This window comes from Oryx dammah, unplaced genomic scaffold, assembly GCF_014754425.2.
Source record: "Oryx dammah isolate SB20612 unplaced genomic scaffold, SCBI_Odam_1.1 HiC_scaffold_13, whole genome shotgun sequence".
Taxonomy (NCBI): Eukaryota; Metazoa; Chordata; class Mammalia; order Artiodactyla; family Bovidae; genus Oryx; species Oryx dammah.
In genome coordinates, this window is record NW_024070197.1 from 39502718 (window position 1) to 39527469 (window position 24752).

A 24752-nucleotide genomic window follows, 5' to 3' on the forward strand; every position below is an offset into this window, starting at 1 on the left:
CAATGGCACCCCATTCCAGTACTCTTGCCTGGAAAACCCCATGGATGGAGGAGCCTGGTAGGCTACAGTCCATGGGATCACGAAGAGTTGGACATGACTGAGTGACTTCACTTTCACTTTTCACTTTCATGCACTGGAGAAGGAAATGGCAACCCACTCCAGTGTTCTTGCCTGGAGAATCCCAGGGACGGGGGAGCCTGGTGGGCTGCCGTCTATGGGGTCGCACAGAGTCGGACACGACTGAAACGACTTAGCAGCAGCAGCAGCAGCAGCATGTTATTTATTTAGCTGCATGACTTGCAGAAGTTTAGTTCCCCAACCAGAGATTGAACCTATGGCCACAGCAGTGAAAGCCTAGAATCCTAACCACTAGGCCACCAGGGAACTCCCCAGAATGTGGGCATATCTGATGGGGTTCAAAGGCGGCAGCTCATCCAGTAACTAAGAAAAATTAACATTTTTAACAGGCAATATAGATCATTAGTGCAAGAAGTCACTATACCTACTTGTCTGTGCAAACTTTTCCAGTGCGATAAGTGCAAAAAGCATGACTGTGGGGTGGGACTGTAATTTCTGAAAGACAACAAAAGATAAATATATACATACGTACACATATATATATATCATTGCCCTTCTGAGGTGACAATTTCCTCTTCTTACCCATTGTGTGCTAGACTTTTTTTTTGGAGCAGTCACCAAAGTTTTACTCATTCAAGTCCTTGATTATCCACTTGCTACTATTGTTAGTAACTGACCACAACAGTCTCCTAAAATCTTATTTTCTTGTTCATTTATAGATATGGAAACATCAAAAGTATCTTGTTAAATGCACTATTTTACTTAGTAACACTTATATTTGTTAAATGAAATCATGCTGATTCTTACATTCATTTAAGCAAGCCAAACAGAAGCTTAGAAGTGTAGCTAAAAATGGCTTTTTTATTCAGAACCCTAAAAGGAATCATTCATCACTATCAGGTTCCAAAATTATAAATAATGAAATTAACAACTCATGGCTTCATTTTCAATCTGTTCTCTGAAAGGAAGCCTACAAATGCTGATTGTAGGTGGGCGAGAGCAACAAGTGAGCTCTTTCAGTTACAAGCTCTTTTAACAACAAGTGAGCTCTTTCAGTTATACTTAAGTTCACATCACATGTGTTCACATTTGAAGAAAGGTCTATCTGCTTAACATCACATCTGCTCCCAGCCATCCCTCCCCACAGTTATGCTAGGAGCCTGCAAAGGAGCTCCAGAACATCACCTGGTTTCCATTCACTCTTCTGGTGCCCAACTGGGTTCTGCAAAGCTCTTCCCTGTTACAAAGCCTGTTTAGCACTCTACTTCTTGCCATAACCATCCTCAATCCCTCTGGCTTTTCAGACCCTGAGCCCTCCCTACCTGACTACTCAGTCTATATCCTTCTGTCTCTGAATACTGTCTTCTGATCAGACAGTTCTCTGTAATATGCTGGGAACACAGCCATTTCTGTCTCTGGGCTTCTGCCAGTGATCTGCCTTTAGCCAAGAATCCCATTTTTTAAAAAAAACTTTATTTAAAAAAAATTTTTGGCTGCGTCATGTGGCATGCAGGATCTTAGTTCCCTGACCAGCGATCAAACCTGTGCCCTCTGCATTCAGAGAGAGCACAGTCTTAACTACTGAACTGCCAGGGAAGTCCCGAAGCCCATTTCTCCTCTCTTGTGTGCATAATCAAACTCTCGCCCTATGCTGTGACCCAGGTGAAGCTTCACCTTTATCAGGAAGTCTAGCTCCCACAGTTCCCAGTCCCCATCACCTGTACCTCCCACCTCCCAGTCACTTCTCAGAACTCCTGGCACTTGGTCTGAAGGAAGGGATTTCGCCCTTGATCATATCCCACCATAAAGTAGAGGCTAATTATCTTGTCTGAGTAGTTTTGTTCCCTGAACTGATCAGGAAACTTGAGGGTGAAGGACTGTTAGACTACTTCTGTATTTCTACAGTGCTTACTTAGCATAGTGTTAAATGCTTTAAGTACATATTATCTAGGTACTGAAAATATTTTTCAGATTTTGAAAAAGGCCAATGAATAGCAGACCTGCAAAACATAACTTTAAAAAATACAGACCAGACAAGCCTAGTCCAACAGTGCGAGAGATCTGACAGCATAGCCTTGGCAAACCGCAAGCTTCACAGACCATACACCAAATAACAACAGTAATTTAAAGAGCAGTAGGGAGCAGGGAAGGATGGAGGAACAGAGAGATTTATATACACTGGGAAACTGACCTCACAGTTTCCTGGCTTGGAATGCTGTGTAATTTTGTTTCTATTGTGGAGGTTCCTACTACCATTTGGCAGACTCTAAGGATGCATATAAAAAAGCCAATCATAGCACCTATCTTATGACTAAATTTAAAACCAGACCAACTCAGCTGTTTTTGCTTGTGATAAATTCCTATCCTGCCCTTACATTTTTTTTTTTTTTTTTACATAGGAGGGAATAGATAAACACTCAGGAAACACCTGCAAATAAAATTTATAGCTGATTCCATTCTCTGTGCCATTGGCTAAGCTGGCAATGTTAGAAAAATGCACAATTCTAGATGACTAAGAATAACTAGCTTTGATGTCTCACTTACCAGACACTGTAGCAAATATTCCAGTATTCCTGGGCTAAGTAAACCAATACTTGCAGGACCTAGACAAATACAACAAACACTGGATATAACTAAATGTGTCATATTATTTGAATTGGTAACTAAGACCAACAAAATCATAGAACTCTTTCATGTAGCTAAAATTTATAAACTGTGTATATATGTATATATTAGATTCAATATCATATGAGCTTAGCCTTTTCTGTTATTTTTAATTTTTAAAGCAAATAAGGAAAACTTTTTTAAAATCTTGGTATATGCTTTATTCTCAAAATTGATAAGATTCTAAAATTTATAAACAAATGCAAATGGCTACATATATAACCAAGACAAATTTGGGAAAAAAGAAAGCAAAGTTGAAGAATTCATGTTACTACTCATCTTCATTTTGGAGTATGTATAATTATGGCTGATTTTTGTTGCTGTATGACAGAAACCAACAAAACATTGTAAAAATTAAAAAAAAATTTTTTTAATGAAAAAATAAAGATCCTGCACCTGTACTCAGCAAGGTGTAATTAAAAAAGAAACTCATCAGCAGAGGTCCATTATCAGACGAGACTCCGGGGAGAGACATTTTTACCAAAAAAAAAAAAAGAAAGAAAAGTATTTCTTGTATTAATAGGAAAACTCTTTGTTTTAAATTTTCCATCTTCCCCTTAAGGTCAAACAACTTAAGCTTTTCCTTGGGGGAGCTTCCCAGAGTTACCTGCTAGTTTCTCTGCCAAGCAGCCTAGGACTGCAGATGTGTTCCTGTGTTTGGCAGGATGACCTGAGTCCTGGCAAGCTACTTCTCCATTTAGGTTGAGAATTTCAGTCAGTTTTTGGAGTGCATCCTAAAAACAAAAACATACAAGTGGATCTGATAAATATATGACTTAGGCTTTTTATCCCCAAGGTAATTCTTTGACACAAAAGTAATAACCAGGTGTTAAATTAACTCAGAATTACCATGCAAACATGATAAAATATACCCAAAGGATACCATTATTGATGGGAAATATTATTTGATCAATCTGAAAGTTTTCTTACATGAATTTCTAGATAACATTTCACTCAAAATGTACCAGTTGTATCAAATATATGCTATATACTCTTGAGTCACTCAACAGACTAAATCCACCCAAATGCCAATATGATTGATAACAATAAGGCCTAGTGATATTGAAGTAGAAAGTTCCTTAAAAAAAATTTTTTTTTATCAATCAAGAACAAATATCACCAGAATTTTTAAGGCAAGTTATAATAGAAACCTCCTATAAGACTAGGCAAAGTTCATCAGTGACACAATAAAAGACTTTTTCCCTTTGTCCATGTTTTTCCATGTTGAGCCTAAATATGTGGGGCTTAGACAAATGAAAGATGCCAGAATCCAAAATTTTTAAGAAAGCATTCCATAGACCATATGCAATAAGGCAATGAAAATTTGATACTTTTGTTCTAACTTGGAATAATCAAAATTATGCCAATATATCAATATTAAGACTCAAAAGTGTTTTTGGAATAACAGTTTTTTTTTTTCTTAATAGAAAATATTTAAAGAAAGTTTTGTCATGAGGAAATTGTTTAGAGAGAGAATCAGCTTAGCAATTGAACATTCCCTTCTAATTTCAAAGAATGCCATTATAGATACCTGGGTTGGACCCGTACACTCTTACAGAAAAACCCAAATGAACTTTTTGGCCAATCCAATATAAATGATCCCATTTTTGACATTTAAAAAATTTTAAACTAAAGTTTTTGAGTAAGCTACTTATAGATAAAGGATGTAACAATTCATAATAATAAAAAGCAAGTTTATACAATGAAATTAATATTAAATAAAACAGACTCAAAATACTATATATAAAGAGGAAATGCATTATACCAAATGTTCTTTGTTGTCATTCATCCTATGTTTAAGCACAGATGTCAGTTTCATAAAAGATAATTATTAACTTACTTTAGTGGGCAATGGACATTCATCTAGTAATAATGTTATAACAGCTGGTCCCAGTGGATCTTCCAATGGAATAACTCTAATTAAAGACTGGACAACGTCTAACCATCCTTCATCTAAGAGCAAATCAAGAAGATTATATGATAAAGTCGCTATTTTTAAACTGTGAAAATATGTAACTTATAACACAAGATGACTTCACAGTAAAATAGAACCACTCTTGGAGAAGAGAAACATCCTATAGCTTTTAAGCAGCTAGTATTTGGCATGGACATGGTCATCAATTGCTGGTCATCATGGTAGAAACAAAAAATCCTAATTTACAGGAGTCTAGTGATTTAGGGGTATCTTTACTTGAAGAAAATTCAAGCTATGTTTCTGGGTTCTCAAATTATGATTAAAAGTTTCCGGCCTTTATTTATGACACAGAAGTTAACTGAGAAAATTAAGTATCTGAAACAGTTGGCTCTATTTTCTGAATGACATTTAGAAAATTGAGGAACAAAAAATTATCTTCCTATTCTAGAAGAGTTATAGTCAAAGATCTGTCGATGCCAAAATAATTTTAATAATTCCAGTGAGATAAAACCATTACTAAAAGATGCAGTATATACTCAGAATACAATACAGTACTTTTAATTATTGCCCTTGTGCAGGAAAATTTCCATAGACTAAGGGCTTTTTTCCTCATCATGTATGTTAAGTATTTTTGAAGTATTTTTTTTAACGTGGCTACATTTCTTCATGCTCATTAATTAATCAATTAGGAAGTCTTTTTAAAAACGTAAAAAATACCTGTTTCTGCCATTTCGTGCAATGTAATCATTGAATAGGGAGGTTCCTGATCACTGAAAAATAAACATTCAAGACATCAAACTTGAAGAAATAAGAAATGACAATTTCAAATAGTAGTTCAAACTGCAAGTATGGAGGTTAGAAAGGAACACGAGTGAATGTAGAGAAAGATGGAGGAGACAACCAAAGCTATAATCTTTAAGGACAAATGCTCACCACATGTACTTATTTACAAGGTCACTGTCCATGACAGCCTACAAACATTAACAAAATGGGCAGAAAAGCACGTGAAAGGACTACCATGTGGCCTGAAGTCAAAGCACAGGACTAACACTGAAAGCCAGAGCTCACTTTCAAGTTTTACCTCCAACAGTTTAACCTCTCCAATGCCAATAGAGACAAGGCAAGGAGACCAACATCATCTTCCTCATACATACCCCAAAAGTGTCAGGAAGGCAAACGCAATCCCAAATGAGGACTTACAGAAGCAATGGCCTACATAACATCTTCGTTTTTAGGTGGTGTTCTGGTAAATATCACTATATGCTTAAACTTCATAAAATGAGGTTAGAAGAAAAAGAAACCAAACTTAATTAGTCATTGCTCTAAAATGGCATTTTCCCCTTAATTCAGTGGATTTTCAAACTGATCTCAGGAATTCAAAGAGATGCTTTAGAGGAAATTTAAAAATGAAGGAAATATATTCCATCAAACTGATCATCTAATTATTTAAAGAATATATTCACTGCTTATTTGTTTACATATTGTGGCTCTCTGTTTCACTGTGAAAAAAGAAAAAAAAACAAACAACTATTGTTTTCAATCATTTAATCCTCAGAATAACCCTGCAATATGGGAATTACTAAGTTCATGTCAGGTACTCATTAGGTGCCAGTGTTGGACACATCCTATTCCTTTTCAAAACAAGGGAAAATTCTTATTTTAAAAAATTGTATTAAATGATATAACTAAGTAATACAAACACTGCTCTGGGGCAATCTGGCAATAATGAAATTAAGTATGCATATATTCACCAATGCTAGAGAAATAATTACACAGGTGCATATGAGGCTATTTGCTGCAATGCTATTTGTACGAACAAAAATTCAGAAGTAGTAACCTAAGTGACTGTCACCACATTATTGGGTAACAAAATATAGTACTTTTGAGCATACAACAGAATACTCCGTAGCAGTCTCAAACACAGCGTTGAGAGGAACTAAAACCAAAGAGACTTCTCTAATCATTAAGTAAATTTTTAAAATCATATACAAAACAATATATATAAGCTTCCTACACAGACATAAACATATTTCAGGCAGATTAGAAGAACATACCTTAAATTCAGAAGAATGGTTACCCACCGATATTTGGAGGTGGGAGGTAAAAAGGACAATGTGATTAGGGAAGAAGGGCAAAGTAAGAAAAATGACAAGGTCAGTGACCAGTAAGGAATATGAGTACCTGAATTCTATACAGACACACTTAAAGGACACACACATCACCCTCAAACAAACAATATAAAGACCTCCCTAGTGGTCCAGTGGTTAAGAATCCACCTTGCAGTGCAGGGGCTGTGGGTTTGATTCCCAGTTGGGGAACTAAGATCCCACATGCCACCGGGCAACTAAGCCTGCGGGCCGAAACAACTAAGACCCAGTGCAGCCAAACAAATAAAACATAAATATTATATATTAAAAAAGAAGATGACAAAAATTCTGTGTGGAACAGAAACAGAGCAGGAACTTCTGGTAGGAGGCAAATGCTAAAAACCATAAAATCACTAAGCTCCAGGCCAGGAACTAGACAGAGGTCACCAGGAGCTTTACGTCTGCAAGGCAGGTAAGGGGGACCAAAGCCCCACTGTTGCAAGGGATGGAGCAGACTTACCAAATCAAGTGGGAACAGCATTCCTCTCTCAGTGAAAGGAGTTGAAAAGCTCTAAATAGTAGCCTGAGCTGCAGCTGACATAAAGTTGCAAGTCTCCAGTGACAGAAAAAGGCAGAGAAAGCCAGGCAGCAGGACCTGGGCTTCCTAGAGTGGGGTGGGACCTCAGAACCACCACTTTTAGGTTCAGTTGTAGACTGAAGGCCCCTGGGCCCCAGATGGAGACAACAAAAGTGACAGAGAGAACGGGAGAAAAAGAGAGAGATCACGCACACACACAGAAAAAACTTCCATCGAGAGGAGCCTGCAAATTAAAATTCCAAAGTCATGAGAATAAGTAACATTACTACCATCAGCAATCTGAGTATATAATACCAAGAAAAAAAAGCAAAAGAGTTGAACTTCAGAATGATTTTTAAATTAAGTATATATTTCGAGTGTATTTCCTATAGCAAAGCTCTCATTATGCCATTAGGAACCATGCTGTCCTCTCAAACCAAGGCCATTCTCTTGTAAGTAACAAGAGGAGGACAATAAATATTAAGATTGCTTTATAAATGTGATATCTGCGTACATCCTTTTACACATATTCTTACTAAGCCCATCTGTCTTGTCTTCTATGTTTAGTTTTAATAGCCTTATAAACTTTGTAGATTAGCAAATTCTTTTCTCTATAGCAGTTTCTTAAAAAAAAAAAGCTCTGTAACTATGTTTACAAACTCTCTGAACCTGATTTTGCCATTATGTTCTCCAATATGTCCCTTTATAGTTGTTCTGCACCTGCCAAATTTTTCCATTTTCTGAAGAGTTTTCACTGTAATTCAGTAAAAACAGGTTTAAGGTAAAAGTTACCCCATTATTCAAGTGTACACTACTTGCCTCGTAAGTCCACTTCTAATGTGTAATACTGTTCTGAAGCTTAGAAATAAAGCTCCTGCTTTGCCCCTACACTCTCTTAACCACCCTATAAAAAATATGTCAAAGTCTATTCTGTACCTGTTTTCCCAATGGGCTTACATAAGACTGCTGTGGTTTACTTCCTTATTCGGGAAGGACAATTTTTCATTACAATTTCACAGCATGCTTTAAATGTCACCATGAAGAAACTTTACATAACAGTTTCTAGACCTTTGCTTGAATTTAGGGGATGCAAATGGCATAGATTTATATTAAATATATTTCCTACAAACATATTAAAATGAAATTAAATTCAGATACCAGAACTACTTCAAAGGCAGGTTTTAATAAACTCTGAAGGCCTTTCTGAGATGGTTATGGAGCATATTTGTAAGAATATTTCCTAGCATGCTCTATAGCAGAAAGAAACTGTGTAAAATAAATTTATTCCTATGAGGACAAAAAAAACCCTCAAAATAATATGCACAGGTCTATCTTGCTTTATGCTATCATTTTTCAGGAACTAAACAAAACTGTTTTCTCATAAATGTGATTATCAATATTTAGATACTTAAATATACTGGCAGACCCTGAAGAAAAAGAATCCAGATAGAACTGTAAAAAAAAAAATCTATCCTCTATTGAGGACATGTTCTGTACAAGGCACCATTTGTATCTGTGCTCAGCCACGTCCTGACTCTTTTTGAACCATGGACGGCAGCCCACCAGGCTCCTCTGTCCATGTTATTCTCCAGGCAAGAATACTGGAGTGGGTTGCCATTTCCTTCTCCAGGGGATCTTCCTGACCCAGGGATAGAACCTGCATCTCGTGTCTCCTGTACTGGCAGGTGGATTCTTTAGCACTAGCGCCACCTTACTAGATGATTTATATATATTTTCTCATGATAATCCTTGTCAGAAAGGTATTATTTTCTTTTCATAGATGAGGAACCTGAGGCTTAAAGAAGTGATTTGCTCAGTGTCATGCAGCTAGTCAAGGTGCTGGGCCAGAATCTGAACCTTTGTTCACTACAGTTCTAAAACTTACTGCTACTTTCTGTGCTATACGGTTGAGTTAAAATGCTTCTTTCAACTTGAACAATGCCCTTTAATCTGTTATTCAGTCTGGGATTTTGCACTTAGACAAAGCAGGGGAAGAAACAAAACAGGGCACAGGTGTGTCCTGCAGTTTCTTTCAATTTCCAAGTTTCCCAAATGGATCTAGGAGGGTCATCTAAGGGAAATATTGGTAAAAGAGGGAGAAGGATAGAAACTCTCCTTGACCTACGTCCTTCTATTGCCAACAGAAGTTGTGTGCAGCTACACTCTTGGTACCGTGGGGTCACAAAGAATCGGACACGACTGAGCGACTGAACTGAACATTCTTGGTAAAACAACTTATCTTGAATCTCCAGTCAGTATAGTAGATAGCCAAGCAAGATAAGAGTGAGTCTTCACGAAACCATTTCCTCTTGTAGGCTTCAACACAACCTCACTCCATATTGACATTTCCCAATAGAGATCAAAGCTTTCATCGGTGTATTCTGCTACAGAAATGTTTAGACATTTCCAGACTGGAGTAGATATTAGCAAGTAAAATGATCAAACCTTATAATTTACTCTCATGAGAAATGAAATAGTCTCCCCCTGCCCTATGAGTAATGAGGCTTGGGAGATACTATCTTAACGCACTGAAGGAGTCCAAGAGTTATGATTCCTGGCGTAAGGCTTTTCATTAGATAGGAGGTGACCGTGAGCCAGATACTTACTTATCTACAAGAGTCCGTATGACTGCCAGTGTGTCCAGCACTAGCCCGTCTACATTTTGTTTTTTCCTCCTTGGCTCATGAGGTCCTCGGCCTCTCCTTGGTGGCCGAACAGGGTCCCGGGGCTGGCTCCTTGTGTCAGCGGTGGGGACTGCACTGTTATCGGCCTGTTGCTGCTGGGTGTCAACACTGTCCTCTGCTCCACTGTCGTCTCGGCAGATACAGGAATTGCCCATGGTCGCAGTGGCACCTCTAGTCCCCAGGAAGCGGGTTATGTGCTCCTCAAGAGTCAACAGCAGACCCTGGCCAAGGCTTCTGCTTGCTAAGAACACGGCCCAACCAAAGACAATCATTTAGATAGTTTTCAGTTTTCCAGGTACTGTTTTCATAATCTGGAGTTGAGGAATTTGCATCCTATTTGTATTTAACAACTGAATGCTGAAGAAAGTTGCAGAGTTGATCTCCAACATTATCAATTATAAGGAATCCTGGTCATCCAGTGGCAGTTCTAAAAGAGAAAAGGAAAATGAGTCAAAGGTTTCTTGGCTACTCAATTACTCAAACTTTCCTAATTTGATTTTATAGATATTAGGACTACAGTGAAGAATCATCTTTATTTTTATAGGCTTCTGATACAAAGAGATGTCTTTATGTAAGAATTAACAACCAGTGATTTATCATTATAGTATAAAGTTGGTTGCTAAACCGCATCCTTGTAAACTGCTGCTGCTGCTGTGCTAAGTCGATTCAGTCGTGTCCGACTCTGTGTGATCCCATAGATGGCAGCCCACCAGGCTCTGCCGTCCCTGGGATTCTCCAGGCAAGAACACTGGAGTGGGTTGCCATTTCCGTCTCCACCTTGTAAACTACAGGCGTTAAAATAGATTTCTTTTTTTAACGTATGTGTGTTTCTATCCATATAGAAATACATTAGAAGAATGTGTGCAATCGCTTTAAGGGCTCCTTTTGTGGATTTAAAAAAAAAACTATTTTTTGAGTGTGTGAGAAAATTTAATATGTTTCAAATAAAATATCTAATTATAAATGTCTGTTGTTTAAAAAAAGTTATGATACAATGTGATAGCACCCACTTGATAACAAGAATAACACAAGGATAGAGTGTTCCATTTAAATGACCAAACTGCATAGATTTCCCATTTGGAGGACACTTGAGAATTCACAGAGATAACACGAGTAGTTACAAAAGTTTTTCCTTTATGAAAGCAAGACTTTGTTTGGGGGAAGGTCAATATATATCACAAGGTTACATTTTTCACAATGATAAGTTTGCTGTACATGTCTGCTACAAGGTTAAGAATAGGGAAGCACCAATGATCTTTGTCTGAAAATACTGACTAAGCTAATACTGCTACCAGGCACTGGGAGAATACAGGTCAGCACTGGGAGAATAACGAACAAGATATAGTCCCCACCCTCCAAAAACTTGTGGATGGCCATTCTCATCCCACAAAGCATGTTTATCATTTAAAAAAAAAAAAAAAAAAAGCCTAATGATAGACTCAGCCCTTCATTAAGTTGAGAAAATCTGGTTAGGTGTAAAAGGAAGATTTGGAAGCAGAAGACTTAACAAGGTAGCAAAGGGTGAAACAAAATAATGTGGAGACCTGAAGACCAGGACCCGCAAGAACACTAACAGACACACAAGGATTAGAGACTGGTATGGAGTCTCTATGCAACATTTGCTGTTTACAAATAAATCCTATCTTGAGCACTGGCTTAGGAATAGATATAAATATTAATAAAGTAACTCAGTGGGATTAGAAGCAAGAGAAAACTTGTTTCTGTTATTTTGGACAGATTTGCGGCAAATTCTTTCAAATATTTGCCCAGTTTAATTACTACTCATAAGAGAAAAAAATGGAAAGGAAAAAGTAGATGGAGATAAAAATTCTTTATATATATAATACTTAATCTAATGTAATATGTAGAGAGACGGGGAGGGACAGGGGAGGGGAAGAAGGGGAGAGGAGAGGCAATGGATAGACATTATCTCCCTCCAGAGTACTATCTCCCTCCAGAGTACTAAGACAACAGCTGAGCCAAGTATAAGACCACAGATGTTCTTGGTTCTTCCAAAAGAGTCAGGCCATCTTCAAAATTTGGAGGTTATATTGTAAAGGATGTGACGAAGCATAGGTAGGAGCATGATGCAAGGATTCAGCTGAAAATAACCTTTTAAAAGAGAACTCAGTGAGAGTTCCCTGATAATCTAGTAGTTAGGATTCAGTGCTTTCACTGCTATGGCCCAGGTTCAATCCCTAGTCGGGGAATAGATCCTACAAGGTGTGCGGCATGACCAAACATAAACAAATAAATAAATAAAAATAATGAAAGAGAACACACTCTAAACCAGCAAAGAGTGCAAGTAATACCATACCATTCCCATCCAAGGATGGGAGTGATTGTGAGGAAAGCAGTGGGTTAAAAAGACATTTGTAGACATGGAAAACCAGTGGAAAAGTGTGAGTCATGATACACATGTGATGTGATGATACAATTAACTATCCAAGTAGAGGGAATGAGATTCCTATCACAATCACAAGATTCCTCCCCATATTCGAAAATTCCAAATGGATAAAAAAATTTTAATTTAAAAATAAATATATAAAGAAAATAAGTTTGTTGGATTTCAAATTCTTAAACTTTATTCCATCCAAATTATTTTTGCTAAGGCTTATTTAAACTGAATGTAGAATAATTCATGCACATTTCTATTTAGTACATTTCAAAGCAAATGGAAGAAATATGTATGGGTATTTCTAAAAATCTGACTAATTTGGAAGAATTATATGTGGTGATTTTTTTTTTCCTATTCCCAAAATGAACTGAAGTATAGTTCAGGTCAATTTCTTCCAAAAGAGTCATTTTCTTTAAATGCCCTAGAAAATGATGTCAGCTATAAAATTTGTTAAGAGAAGGAAATGTAAAAAAAAAAAAAAAGGTTATATTTCAATATTTTAAAACCAAAGACTTTCTTTTTTTAAGGACTAGCTATAAAGACCAGGTGCAAAGAAGTTAATTAGGTGGGAAAAGCCAGGAGGCATTTCAAAGGAAAGACTATGAAACAAACAAGGGAAAAAAAAAAAAGAGCTGTTATCTTCAAATTTTTTAGCCGTTATCTTTAAATGAGCACACAGAGTGCTCTTGAAGGTTAAAGCCAAAAGCAGGACAATTAAGTGAACATAGTGTATGATCTTTCAGATTTATTCAGGACTAAAACATGGATAGCTTTTCATCTGGAAAAGCATCACTCACGACACTTCTCAGAGACTAAACTGTGAATACTTCAGGCAAAAGACTGAGTGGTGAAGCTAAACAATTACACGTTATACAGCTTTGTTTTATCTCATTCCAAAAAGCATTATGTGGTTCACTTTCTACAGACCGTTGTTTTAAAACAGTAACATTCATCTTGCACAGGACACCAGAGGCCACCTAGAGTACAGGGCACAGGCTTTGCAGTCAGTCTGGGCGCAGGTCCCAGCCCTGCAATATTTACAGCTATGCATTCTAATTACGCTGACTACTGACACACTTCAAAACATGGAAGATAGTAACAGTTCTTACACCTCACAGTAGTTCTGTGAGGACTACATGGAATAGTACCTGTAAAACATGGCACGGTGCCCAACACCTAAAACGATCCCCACATGCAAGATGTTATTATCAAATGAGGACACAGCTAATCAGAAGTAACCAAACAATCTGGGAGTTGGGGGCTAGGAATAAGACCCATCTTAATTATGAGCACTACGAGAACTAACAAACTTACCTTTTATAGAACTCATCTACACTGCACTGAAACGATGTTTACTTATCTATGTATTTGGGGGAAAAAACCTTGGAAAAGAATGTAGCTTAACAATCAACCCCAAAGGTGATAGGCATTAAAATCACTTAGGTGCCTCTTAAAATACCAAGTCCTGGTTCTACGCCAAATAGGCAGCATCTGAATTTCTAGGATGTGGCCCAAGCAAGTGTTTTCTTACAGGCTCCTCAGATGATTCCGATGGTGGCCATGTCTGGAAATCACTGTGCTATAGAACCTAACACAGAAACTGGGTCTGTACGCAGGACCTCCTGACTGAGTGAAGGGACAAACTGGGAACACTAAAGAGTGATTCTTCTGGGGTCTAAAAGGTGACTCTCCTTTCCCAGAGAAATGAACTGAGGCTATCTTTGAATATACTCTTTTGGAGAAGCCAGTCAAAAACCCACCAGAAGACAGTCACATCTAGTACGGATGATGTACAGTACACATCAAAACATGGATGACGCAGTCCCCTGCATTTCCCACCACAGTCCCCTATGAAGCATCACACTGAACCAAGATGGTATGCTGCTTATGGGTAATGTTATTCAAGGGCTGACAGACGGCATGGGATAGAAAATGAGGAAGACTCGCACAGAGTCGGACACGACTGAAGCGACTTCACTTTCACTTTTCACTTTCATGCACTGGAGAAGGAAATGGCAACCCACTCCAGTGTTCTTGCCTGCAGAATCCCAGGGACGGGGGAGCCTGGTGGGCTGCTGTCTATGGGGTTGCAGAGTCGGACACAACTGAAGTGACTTAGCAGCAGTAGGAGAGATTACGTAAAGGCAACACATTTGTAATATCTATATACTTCACCCTAACCTGTAAGACTACTTAGCATTAGATGGTCAAGTTAGTTTTGAAACAAACAAAAAAATCTAGTCACATAATTTAAATATATATAACTATCAGATCTGCAACTGTGGCAACCATCAACTGATTTCATGATGGATGAAATTATTTTCTGATAGATGAAATGGCACTGGATGCCACTACTTAGTAGAAATACTTCTCTTACCATCTAAATGGTAATGCTTTTAAAATCATCTGTGTTCATAACCATTTTGCTGAAAGGACCTAATTACAATCAAACATTTCCTTTGCAAATCTACTTCTCTGAAGTGCAGTATTATTTATTTTTATCCTCCCCTTTGAAAAAAAGAAAATAAAGGCTATTCTTTCCATTTCAGTATCATTTATGACTTATTCTCCGTTTTATATATTTTAAAGCTGCTCTGAGAGGGGGAAAAGGCAAACTTGGGCTCTCAGTAAGGTTAGTGTTAAAGCAGCGAGGGCTGGTACTCAAAATACAGACCTCTACCATCATAAACAGCTCACCACAGAGACATCTGCCAACTGGTCTAACCCTCTCTAACAAATGGTCCAGGAATCAATGATTCATCTATTCAAATATTTGCTTGAATTCAATCATAATACAGCTTAGTGACTTTAAGAACATTTTCTTTTCTCTGAAAAATAAAATCTCAGGACTATGCTGCCAAGAAAGGAGAGGCTGGTTAAATGAAGGAAGAAAAACCAAACTCTGGGCATAAAATTACTATTGCTGTCATTTTTACCTTATTGTTCCAAAATAGTGAATGCAGCACTTTTTTCCAGTCCACCCTACAGAGGCTAAATTGTACAGCATGAACAATAACAATATATTACACACTGGAAATCTTAATGATTTTCTCTTCTTAAAAAATGTTTTGGAATTTTCTCCTAAGACAGTGAATGCATTTACAAGGGATAGCTTCTAGTGTTATGTTTACTATGCTCCTTCAATATTTCATTATGAAAAATTTCAAACATACAGCAAAGTAGGATTTTACAGTGTATACCTATATACCCACCACCTGGATTCCACTATTTACATTTTACTGTACTTGCTTTATCACATCTGTATACACCTTTATCCATCATCAATCCACCTTTTTTTCCTGATGCATTTCAAAGGCATCTATGTACTTCCCCCTTAAAAAATCAGCATGTATATCACTAACTGGTTTCAATAAGTTTTGAGGTTACATTTACATAAAATGTACAGTTCTTAAGCATGTTGGTGCTGAACTCTGTCTACTGCATATACCTGTATAACCCTATCAAGATAGGGAAGCTTACCCCATACATTTGCTTTTAAAATATCCTGCTGGACACTCCAAAGACCACAGTTTTCCTGTGTTTAAATGGGAGGTCAACGTGTATAACTTGGAGGTCAATGAGATTATTTGGTAGCAAAATAAGTAGGTAAGAAAGATGTATTGTATATCAAGAGTACACTTGCCGTCTGAAACAGAAACCACCTGAGGACATTTTAACAAGAGCATGTTTTGCCTTTAAAATCTAAGATATCTCAGAGGAAAGGGAAGGGAAAGATTGTGAAATATCTGGTTGGAGCTTCACTTTTCCCCCAAAAGGAAGGGCAGCTCTGATATTTTTACATGCCACTCAGGTGTTGAAAACTATTTGTCTGCAGTGGCACTGGGCACTTGAGGTTTAAGTCACATAAGGTATTCCTATCCACTGGACTGTAACTTTCAAGTTGTCTGGGAAAAAGCACTGAATGACTCTAATACTTCTCTTGTGCACTGAGGTTGAGGTTGGCTTAAGAAAGTACATTTTTGAGGGAAAAGTAGACAATTTTTTTGGTTGAACTGTTGGAGGAGTACTTAGGGTAGGACAGAGTAAGGGATTTTCAAAAGCAAATGATAGTAAAAAGGAGAGAGGGGGGAAAAAAGGAATAATGAATAATCCTGCCTGGTCTCAAAGGCTGAAAAATTTGCCCTGGACCCAAAAAGGAAACGCTAAGGAAGAACTGAGGTAAGTGCTAATGATAGCTGCCATTCAGAGGAGAAAAACAAATGTAATACTCCATACTATGGGGGATTTTTCACCTCCAGAAGACCAAATAACAGGAAATCATATAGATGTGTCATTCAAACACATGATTCACAAATCTGAAAAGATGCTTCTGTTATAGAAAACTCTTTGCTGCTAAGAAAAGCAAATAAAAAGTAAACAGTATGAATAGCAACACCTTTCTCAATGAAATCTACTTAAAATGGTGTCTGACTGCGTATCTACTGGAACCTAAGAGAAAAAGCGTTAGTTCAGGTATGTCTGACTCTTTGCGACCGCGTGGACTTGTAGCCCATCTAACAGATACTCAGTAAGTATTTTAAGTGAATTCATTCTAAAATCTGTAAAAAGTATTCTTTGAAAAGCTGAGAACACATCACTCAATAAATATAAATCCAGTGCTAATATGCTAGGCACAGAGCATAGATGAAAAGTCCCTCATACTTTTCTTAAAGGGATGAAGGGCAGCCACAGACAACAGAGTGCCCAATCCATAACCCAGCACCTGCCACAGATGCCCATGCATACAGCGTCAGGTCCACCAGAAGGAAGCCTCTCGCTCCACCATTTTTCCAGTGGAAAAGGAACTTAGTTAACATTCAAGCATCTGTATAAGCAAGTTTTTAGGTGACTATATATATCAGCCTTGGCAACAGGGGAATGAAGGATTTAGATCTGCACTGCAACAATTCATGTCTTAAATGATAAGCCAAAATATTGTTGGTACATATATCCCTGACCGTGCAGTTGAAAGGTTAACCAAAAGTCCATAAACTTAGTTGATAAAGATGAACATAATGGTAACGCTAATGAAAAACAAATAAAAGAGGAAGCAAAATGAAAAACCAAGATCAATTTGAGACAATACTGATGATAAATCCCAAATAAGCACCTTTCCTGAATACTGAAAGGATCCCCATTCTGCACATGACATGGTAAGAAGCTCTGTGCTGCTGCCAAGTGTCTCACGACAGTACTTCTGGGAAAACAAGGTATCAGAGACAACGTTATGCTAGTCTTGGTTCATGAACATCATGGTTTAGTGACCTGGTAAATTATTAATAAGTAGTCTTTAGGTGCAGGTAAGTATGAACAACTATGAAGCAATAAGAATTGAAAAAAAAGAGCCACATTTTCAACAAGGCAGGGCAGGGTAGGAGACATACTCTGAGAATCATTGCATTAAAGGAGCACAGAAAAGGAAACTTAATTCTTTAGGAGGTACAAGGAGTAAGGAAAAAAAAAAACTAACACTGAAACATTAAACTGAGGTAATAATAAACCTGCCAAATAAGGTATTTCAAAACTTTCTACTTGATGTATATAAGACCCATGAAATTATGCTTGAAAAAGTTACATGCAGGGTTCATTCCTTAACAAACTTAAGGAGTGTATCAATCCTCTGCCGTCTCAAATGCATTCTTAGTTTTCCAAAGCTTAGAGACGGAGAAAGTGGAATATTTTCCAAGAGTTCACCACTACTTATTAGGTACTACCTCAGTTAGCCTTGTATATATCATAGTTATCTATAGTAAAAAAATGATTTTACATACTAACCAGCAAGCATTCCCTACTAAAATGGACACTGAGACACAAATATGTACTTTTTTTCTAATCATAAAGGTTGGCAAGAAAACTATTTCAAAAGTTTACTTATTGAACAGATAAACCAAAGGGTACATAGTCACTCATTTGCATTCCTACAAAGTTGTGAAAGTCTCCTTCTAAGGTTGTGGCCCAAATTATGGCATTCACTATTTCTTAACTATTCTGTTTTTCCATTTTATAATTTGAATACCAGGAGGAAAACTATCCAAATTCAATGGGAAATGCTTTGAAAATGCCCAAATATTTGAAGAGAAGCTAAATAGTTTACTACCCCACCCCATAACTCTTTTGAAATAGATTACTGGTTCCAGTGTGGTTCCCGTTTGTGGTGTCTAATGACTTTTCACTTACTTTTGCAACTCTATGACTGTGACATCCTACTTTACAAGAATTCCACCACAAAACAGAAAATTTCCAATTTTAAGTAACATAGGTAAAGTATCTGCCTGCAATGCGGGAGACCCAGGTTCGATCCCTGGGTCAGGAAGATACCCTGGAGGAAGGAAGGGCGGCTGCTCACTCCAGTATTCTGGCCTGGAGAATTTCATGGACAGAGAAGCCTGACGGGCTACAGTCCATGGGGTCGCAAAGAGTCGGACACAACTGAGCAACTTTCACTTTTCACACAAAACGCTAGGTTTTTATTTCCCCTTGATTCTTTACTAAGTGAAAAGTTACTTTGCTGACGAAGCAGAAAAAGTCCACACAGACTATGCTGGAACACTTCCTATAATCAATAAAGTAAAAATAATCATGAAGTGCAGAAATAATGAAGGGTTTATGAAAATGGCAAAAGCAGGACTCAGATTAAAGCAGCAGGTCTGGACAATGTGTATCTTGGGAACCAGAAAGCTCACAGAATCACCACAGGGATTTTTTTCAAAAAAGACTCATGGAACGTAAGATTAGAAAAACAGGAAATTCAAGTCAGCTTTTTGTTTAGAAAAAAAAAAAAAAAAACTTCAAAAATCACAAATTACTCAATATTTGTTAAACCAGCTCGAACAATTGCAACTAACCAAAAATTAGGAAAATGTCATACATGGACACAGTACTTATAGCCTCATAGAGGGATTTACAAAGCAAGATGTCATCCCAGGAAGTGCAAACTATACATGGGTGAAAAACAGAAACAACCATTGTGGGAAAAAAGTTTTAAAGCCATTGCTAATGTGCCTCATAATGTATGGTTTGGACTGACTACAGGAAGGCATAATATTCATGGAGAAAAACTGGAGGTCTCATTTATAAAATCAAAACTGAGGGAGAAAACATGATACTCACTATCTGTACATAAAAAGGCCACAAATATATATATATGGAAAAGGGAGGGGTGGTTTACAATAATGAGATTAAATTACCTGGAAGAAAATTTCAGCTGTCAGGAAAAAAAAAAAAAAAATTCCTGAAGGAAAAGAGTGTATCATAGTGCTATCTCTTGCAGTATCATCAGAGGTTCAAAGTAAATTAAAACTCTGGGAAAAAACCATCCTCCACCCCCATCTAAGCAGGAGCTGAAATCATGGGTTTAGACTATATGACCTAAAAAGCTGGAAACCTTGAAGCATTCAGTACAATATGGCTCCCCCACTCCATAGGTGATCAACAACGGTATTAATGCTAATCCCTTGCATCTACATACTGTTTCACAGTTTAGAAAGAGCCTTCACTTTCACTCCTCAACGGCAACCCCTTTGATGGCAGAATCACAATACTTTCACACAGCTTGTAGTCTGCAAAACACTTTCACACACTGTTATTTTACAGAAGAGACACAAGGAGGTTGAGGAGGAGGAGATGGCAGGTAAGGGGCCTGGACAACCAGGGGACTCCCTTCAGTCAATTAAATAGACTCTTCTAACCTTTAGAAGTTCAAAGTACGACACTCCAGGGGGAGCAACCTCATTCAGACAGCTATACAGGATAGAACTGAAGAGTCTCAGTGGATCATTTCTGCCTCAGTCTTCGACCCCAAACACAGGGAAACTGAGGTAGCAGGTAGAACAAAAGCCTGATCGAAGAGTCACGCACGGAGTGTCGGTGGAACAGACTTCCCACCACTCCACTCCACCTGCACTGTGTCCAAAAACGGCTGATTCCTATGTTTCAAAGGAAAAAAGCTTGCCATTCCCGCTTCCCTCTATTTCCCACCCGGGCTTTCCTATGGTTTGGAGGCGGGGGGAGGGGGATCTTCCTCCCGGAACCGCGCAGCAAACCCCTCTCCCCAGGCTCTTACTCATTTTTCACATCGGGCCTCCGAAGTAGGGAAACCCGCTAGCTCTGGCTCCCAACTCCTAGCTTCTCGCTCTCTCTGAGGCGTTTCTTGACCCTAAGGCAAGCCTAAGCCTCCCCAGGGATGGTCTTCTGCCACTCCTGCCACCTAAACCTCAAACTCCACAAAAGGAAACCCTCTCCAAACATCCTCCCATCTACCCTTCTATCCTGGTCACCCCTGAGGAGCACCACTATATATCAGGAGCCTCCCAGGAGCTACCTGCCTCTCACCTGGGCCCCTTTGGCCTCAGCCTCCGCAGAAGGGCGACCCCCAAAAATCTCCTCGGTCAAGAAACCCCTAAAGCGGAAACACCCTCTTCCAGGGTCCTCTCCCGGAGCCTTAAGCACGGGCCTCGCTAGAGAACCTCCGGGCTGTTTTCTGGGCTCTGCCCAACGCCACCCGCTCCCAGCCCCCTCCTCAGAATCTCCCCCAGCCCAGTCCTGTCTCGCCGCCGCAGATTCAGGCGGCTGTTCCCCTCCCTCACGGACGTCCCCAGCCCTGGGACTCCCCCCGCTTCGCGTTCCTAGGGGCTTCCCGGCTGGGCTGCGGCACTGACTTTCTCCAGCTCTCGGGCGCACTCGAGGGAGGGGGCGGCGGCGGCTGCGGCGCGACTCCTTTGTGACAGGTCCAAGAGAGCGGTAAAGATGGACGCGAGGGCACGGCGCTGCCATTACGTGCTGGGCCCACCCCCCGCTTCGTACCGCCCCGGCCCTCCCTCAGTCCCCTAGGAAACGCCCCTTCCTCGGTGGCAAGCCCTCTTCCTCACATCCAATCAGCTTTCAGGAAACATATCACGTGACAACACGACTCGGCCCGCCCTCCTGGATGGAGCTGGCCAATCCCCTTGCTGAAGTGTGAATGGCCCAATCAAATCTCTCCCGCTAGCTTTCAAGGCACCGGATTTCCATCTGGCTCCGCGGGAGGAAGGGAGGTACGGATTGGGTTACACCGCCGGAAGAGGGGCGGAACTTTGTTGTGGCGGTGAGGAAAAGGAAGCCCTGAAGGGTAGAAAGAAATACCAAAGCAAAGGCTGTTTTCCTGCTTTCATTCTTTCTGTTTTCCTTCTTTTTATTTTTTCTTAAGAGCGAGCGGCGTTTGCGGTGGCATTTTGGGGTGGGCGCCGCCGAGGTGAGGGGGTCTCGCCTCCCGCACGCTGGTAGGTGAGTGCGGCCTGGGCCCTGGCCAGGCAGCGAGACCCGGGCGCCAGCGTCCTCGCTGAGGAGGTGGGGGGCTGCGTCTGACGTGAAGTTTAGGGCCAGGCCTGCCCTTAGTCTGCGCTCTCGCCCAGGGTTCTGAGTCACCAGAAACAGGGGCTTGTGGGGCGCAGCCTGAGGGAAGCCGAGGGAGCCCGCGGGAACGCCTCCAGGTCCTGTGGAGGAGGATGCCGACCCTTTCACGCGGTCCTGGGGCTTTGGGTCTCTTGTCGGCTCCCCTCTTCGTTTTCTGCCAGGTGGCAGGATCCAGCGAGGAGTGGGCTCTATCTCAGAGGTCTTGGAACGGCTCCAGGCTACTCCGGAGGTGTGGGGGTGCCTGCCTGGTTGCGAGTTTCTGAGTCAATTAGTTTAGGATGGAAACGTTAATTATGTTCCATGTACCAGTCTCTGTGCTCAGTGCACTTTCTTGTAAAGGAAATCAAACTGGCGTGTTCGTCTTGCAGAAAACTGAAGGTTGAAGGGTCTTGAGAGCTGCTGGCCCAGGTGAAAGCCGGAGCGCATCGCGGTAAAGGTGGAGACCTATTCCTTCTTAGCACTGGTTTTGAAACTAGCAGAAAACAAGAGCTGCTGTGGCCCTTTTAAAATGCAGATTCTCGGACCCCCCACCCCAGCTACTCCGACTCAGGTCTTGAGTGGGACCGAGGAAGTCAAGTGCAGGTCTGCCGGTCAGAATTCTCAGTGACCTTTTGTGTACCAGCTGTTGGGTAAGATTCGTTGATAATTCAGCTGTTTGCCTTATTGCTGTGTTAACAAGGACCCCATAAAAATGGTTTGGAAAGCACTGCTTCTGAACGCCTTGAAAGGAATTAGTGTGTAGACTCCTTTTTGATACAAGGAATTGAATAGAGATAAAGGCAGCTTTTACAGTCTTAAAAATAGAGCTTGAGCTGAACAATTTGTAAGGGTCTGAAAGCTGAGGCTGCCCAGTTATCTTTCTCAGAGGGGTCTTGGTGCCTTTCCCTCATGAGGAAATTCTTCGTGGTTGTAACAATTATATCAGTACCTTTTACCTGGTTAGCACTCGTTCCCGTTTAAGAATCTTGCTGTTTTGATTAGAATCAAGCTGCTGCTGCAGAAATTGAAAACCATGTATCTGGTAAATAAAGTGATTTAAACGCATGGTTCAGCTGTAGACTCAATCAGTGTAATTATATCTTCATGGCAGGTAAATTAAGCAATTTCAGTGTGCTCACTATTGATCTCCTTTTGAACGGTGCTTTGTCTTCATTCTCAAATACCACCTGTTTTGCTTTTTCTGTAGCATGTGTTTTACAGTTTATTTCATCTTTGGTTTTCTGAATTTTCCTTATGATGTATGCAACTGTGGATTTGTTTCTGTTCGGTGTGTTTGGTGTCTATTACACGTCTAAATTTTTGGATTAGTGTCTTTCATAAGTTCTGTAAAATTCTTAGTCATTTATACTCAGGTACTGTTTCTGCCCTGTTGTGTATCTTCCTTCTTTACTGATTTAATGTAGACCTTTCCCCCTCTCTTCTTTATGCCTTTTCCTCTTTTTACTTTTCTATACTACGTTCTGCATAATTTGTTTTTTATGAATTCTCTCATAAATTATTTCTAATCTGTTACTAAACTCATCTGTTGTGATTTTAGTTTATTGCATGTTTTAGTCACTGAAGTTCTGTTTCTTTTCAAATGTGCCGTGCCACTTTAACGGTTTCTTATCTCTGCTGTTAATTTTGAGGCCTGGTTTTTATTTCTTTAAACATGGTAAGCATAGTTGTTTTGTAATCTGTATGTGTTAATTCCACTGTCTGGATGTCCTTTGGTCTGTTTCTGTTGCCCGTTATTCCTGCTTTTTTTCTTACCAGTTCACCTTTACCTGATGCTGTAGTTCTTTGGGGTTCCAGGTTAAGATGGAGAAGGAGGTGGTTATCAGACCCCATACATGCTACCTAGGCTCTCTGCTTTTGACTTTTACTTCCCAAGGGCACCAAAACAGTAGCTTTCAAGATCAGAGAAATCCTCAGGACGAAAACTAGTTTGAATATTGGGCTCGGTTTCTGCTTTTCACCTTGTCGTGGGTTTTTGCCGAATTCTTTACAGTCTTGTTAGCTTTTCTATTTGTTTAAGAATTATTTTAAAAAACTTCTTCCATTTTATTTGTTGCAGAAGTGAGGGATTGGTCTCAATTACCTAGCTTGCTATTTGTGGAAATGGAAGCCCCCTTTGATTTTAGGAGTGAAATTTGTCTTTCAGGCAACTTTGAGTTAAAGGTTATTTTTCTTCACCTATCTAAAACTTCCACCACCTTTCACAGGGCAGTATCCTTGTTATTCAGTTGCCTACTCATATCTGACTCTATGTGACCCCTTGGACTGCAGCACGCCAGGCTTCCCTGTCCTTCACCATCTCCCAGAGCCTGCTCAAACTCATGTCCATTGAGTTGGTGGTGCCATTCAACCATCTCATCCTCTGTTGTCCCTTTCTCCTCCTGCCTTCAGTCTTTCCCAGTATCAGGGTCTTTTCTGATGAATTGGCTCTTCACATCAGGTGGCCAAAGTATTGGAGCAGTGTCGTAGCTGCTATCAAAGTTAAGCTTCGCCAGTGCTTTTTCTAGTCTTCCTTTTCTGAACTCCTTAGTGCTTAATTTCTTTTCTCTTAGAGCATTTACCCTCATTCTCCATTTCCTTAAATTGCTCCTGTACTTACCTTATCTCTTCTTTTGAATTCAAATTCCTTATTTGCTGAAAAGTAGTGCCAGTTTAGTACCTAGCACTGTGATTTGCACATAGTGCTCTTGCTGCTTGATTGTGTTCAAGTCTTTGCGACCCCATGGACTATAGCTCAGCAGGCTTCTCTGTCCATGGAGTTTTCCAGGCAAGAATACTGGAGCGGGTTGCCCTTTCCTACTCCAGGGAACCTTCTCCACCCCGGGGGCGAACCCACATCTCCTGCAAGCCTTGCATTGGCAAGCGGATTCCTTACTACTGAGCCACCTGGGAAGCCCTGCCTGGCACAGATGTTCTCTGTAAAGATGTACCTCAAAAATATAGCTGAATGAGTGGGCCTTGT

The 24752-nt window shown here is 39.7% G+C and overlaps 2 protein-coding genes across 5 annotated transcripts in view; one reads left to right on the forward strand and one right to left on the reverse strand.

Moving 5' to 3' along the window:
• Positions 1 to 21192, reverse strand: part of RSPRY1 (ring finger and SPRY domain containing 1) — a 36964-nt gene extending 15772 nt beyond the window's left edge. The window contains exons 1-7 of the mRNA XM_040253928.1: positions 21061 to 21192; positions 9928 to 10432; positions 5375 to 5427; positions 4583 to 4695; positions 3350 to 3476; positions 2623 to 2681; positions 507 to 573 (exon numbers count right to left, since the gene is read on the reverse strand). Coding sequence (XP_040109862.1) covers positions 507 to 573; positions 2623 to 2681; positions 3350 to 3476; positions 4583 to 4695; positions 5375 to 5427; positions 9928 to 10277 — 769 coding nt within the window. The 5' untranslated portion in view covers positions 10278 to 10432; positions 21061 to 21192. The remainder of the gene's footprint in view (positions 1 to 506; positions 574 to 2622; positions 2682 to 3349; positions 3477 to 4582; positions 4696 to 5374; positions 5428 to 9927; positions 10433 to 21060) is intronic.
• A 235-nt stretch (positions 21193 to 21427) lies between these two features.
• Positions 21428 to 24752, forward strand: part of PSME3IP1 (proteasome activator subunit 3 interacting protein 1) — a 35414-nt gene continuing 32089 nt past the window's right edge. The window contains exon 1 of one of the 4 annotated variants that reach the window (XM_040253933.1): positions 21428 to 21485. The gene's annotated coding sequence lies outside the window, so the exon portion shown is untranslated. Of the gene's footprint in view, positions 21665 to 22323; positions 22423 to 24752 lie in introns of those variants that run through there. The other 3 variants (XM_040253931.1, XM_040253932.1, XM_040253934.1) reach the window with 3 other exon arrangements.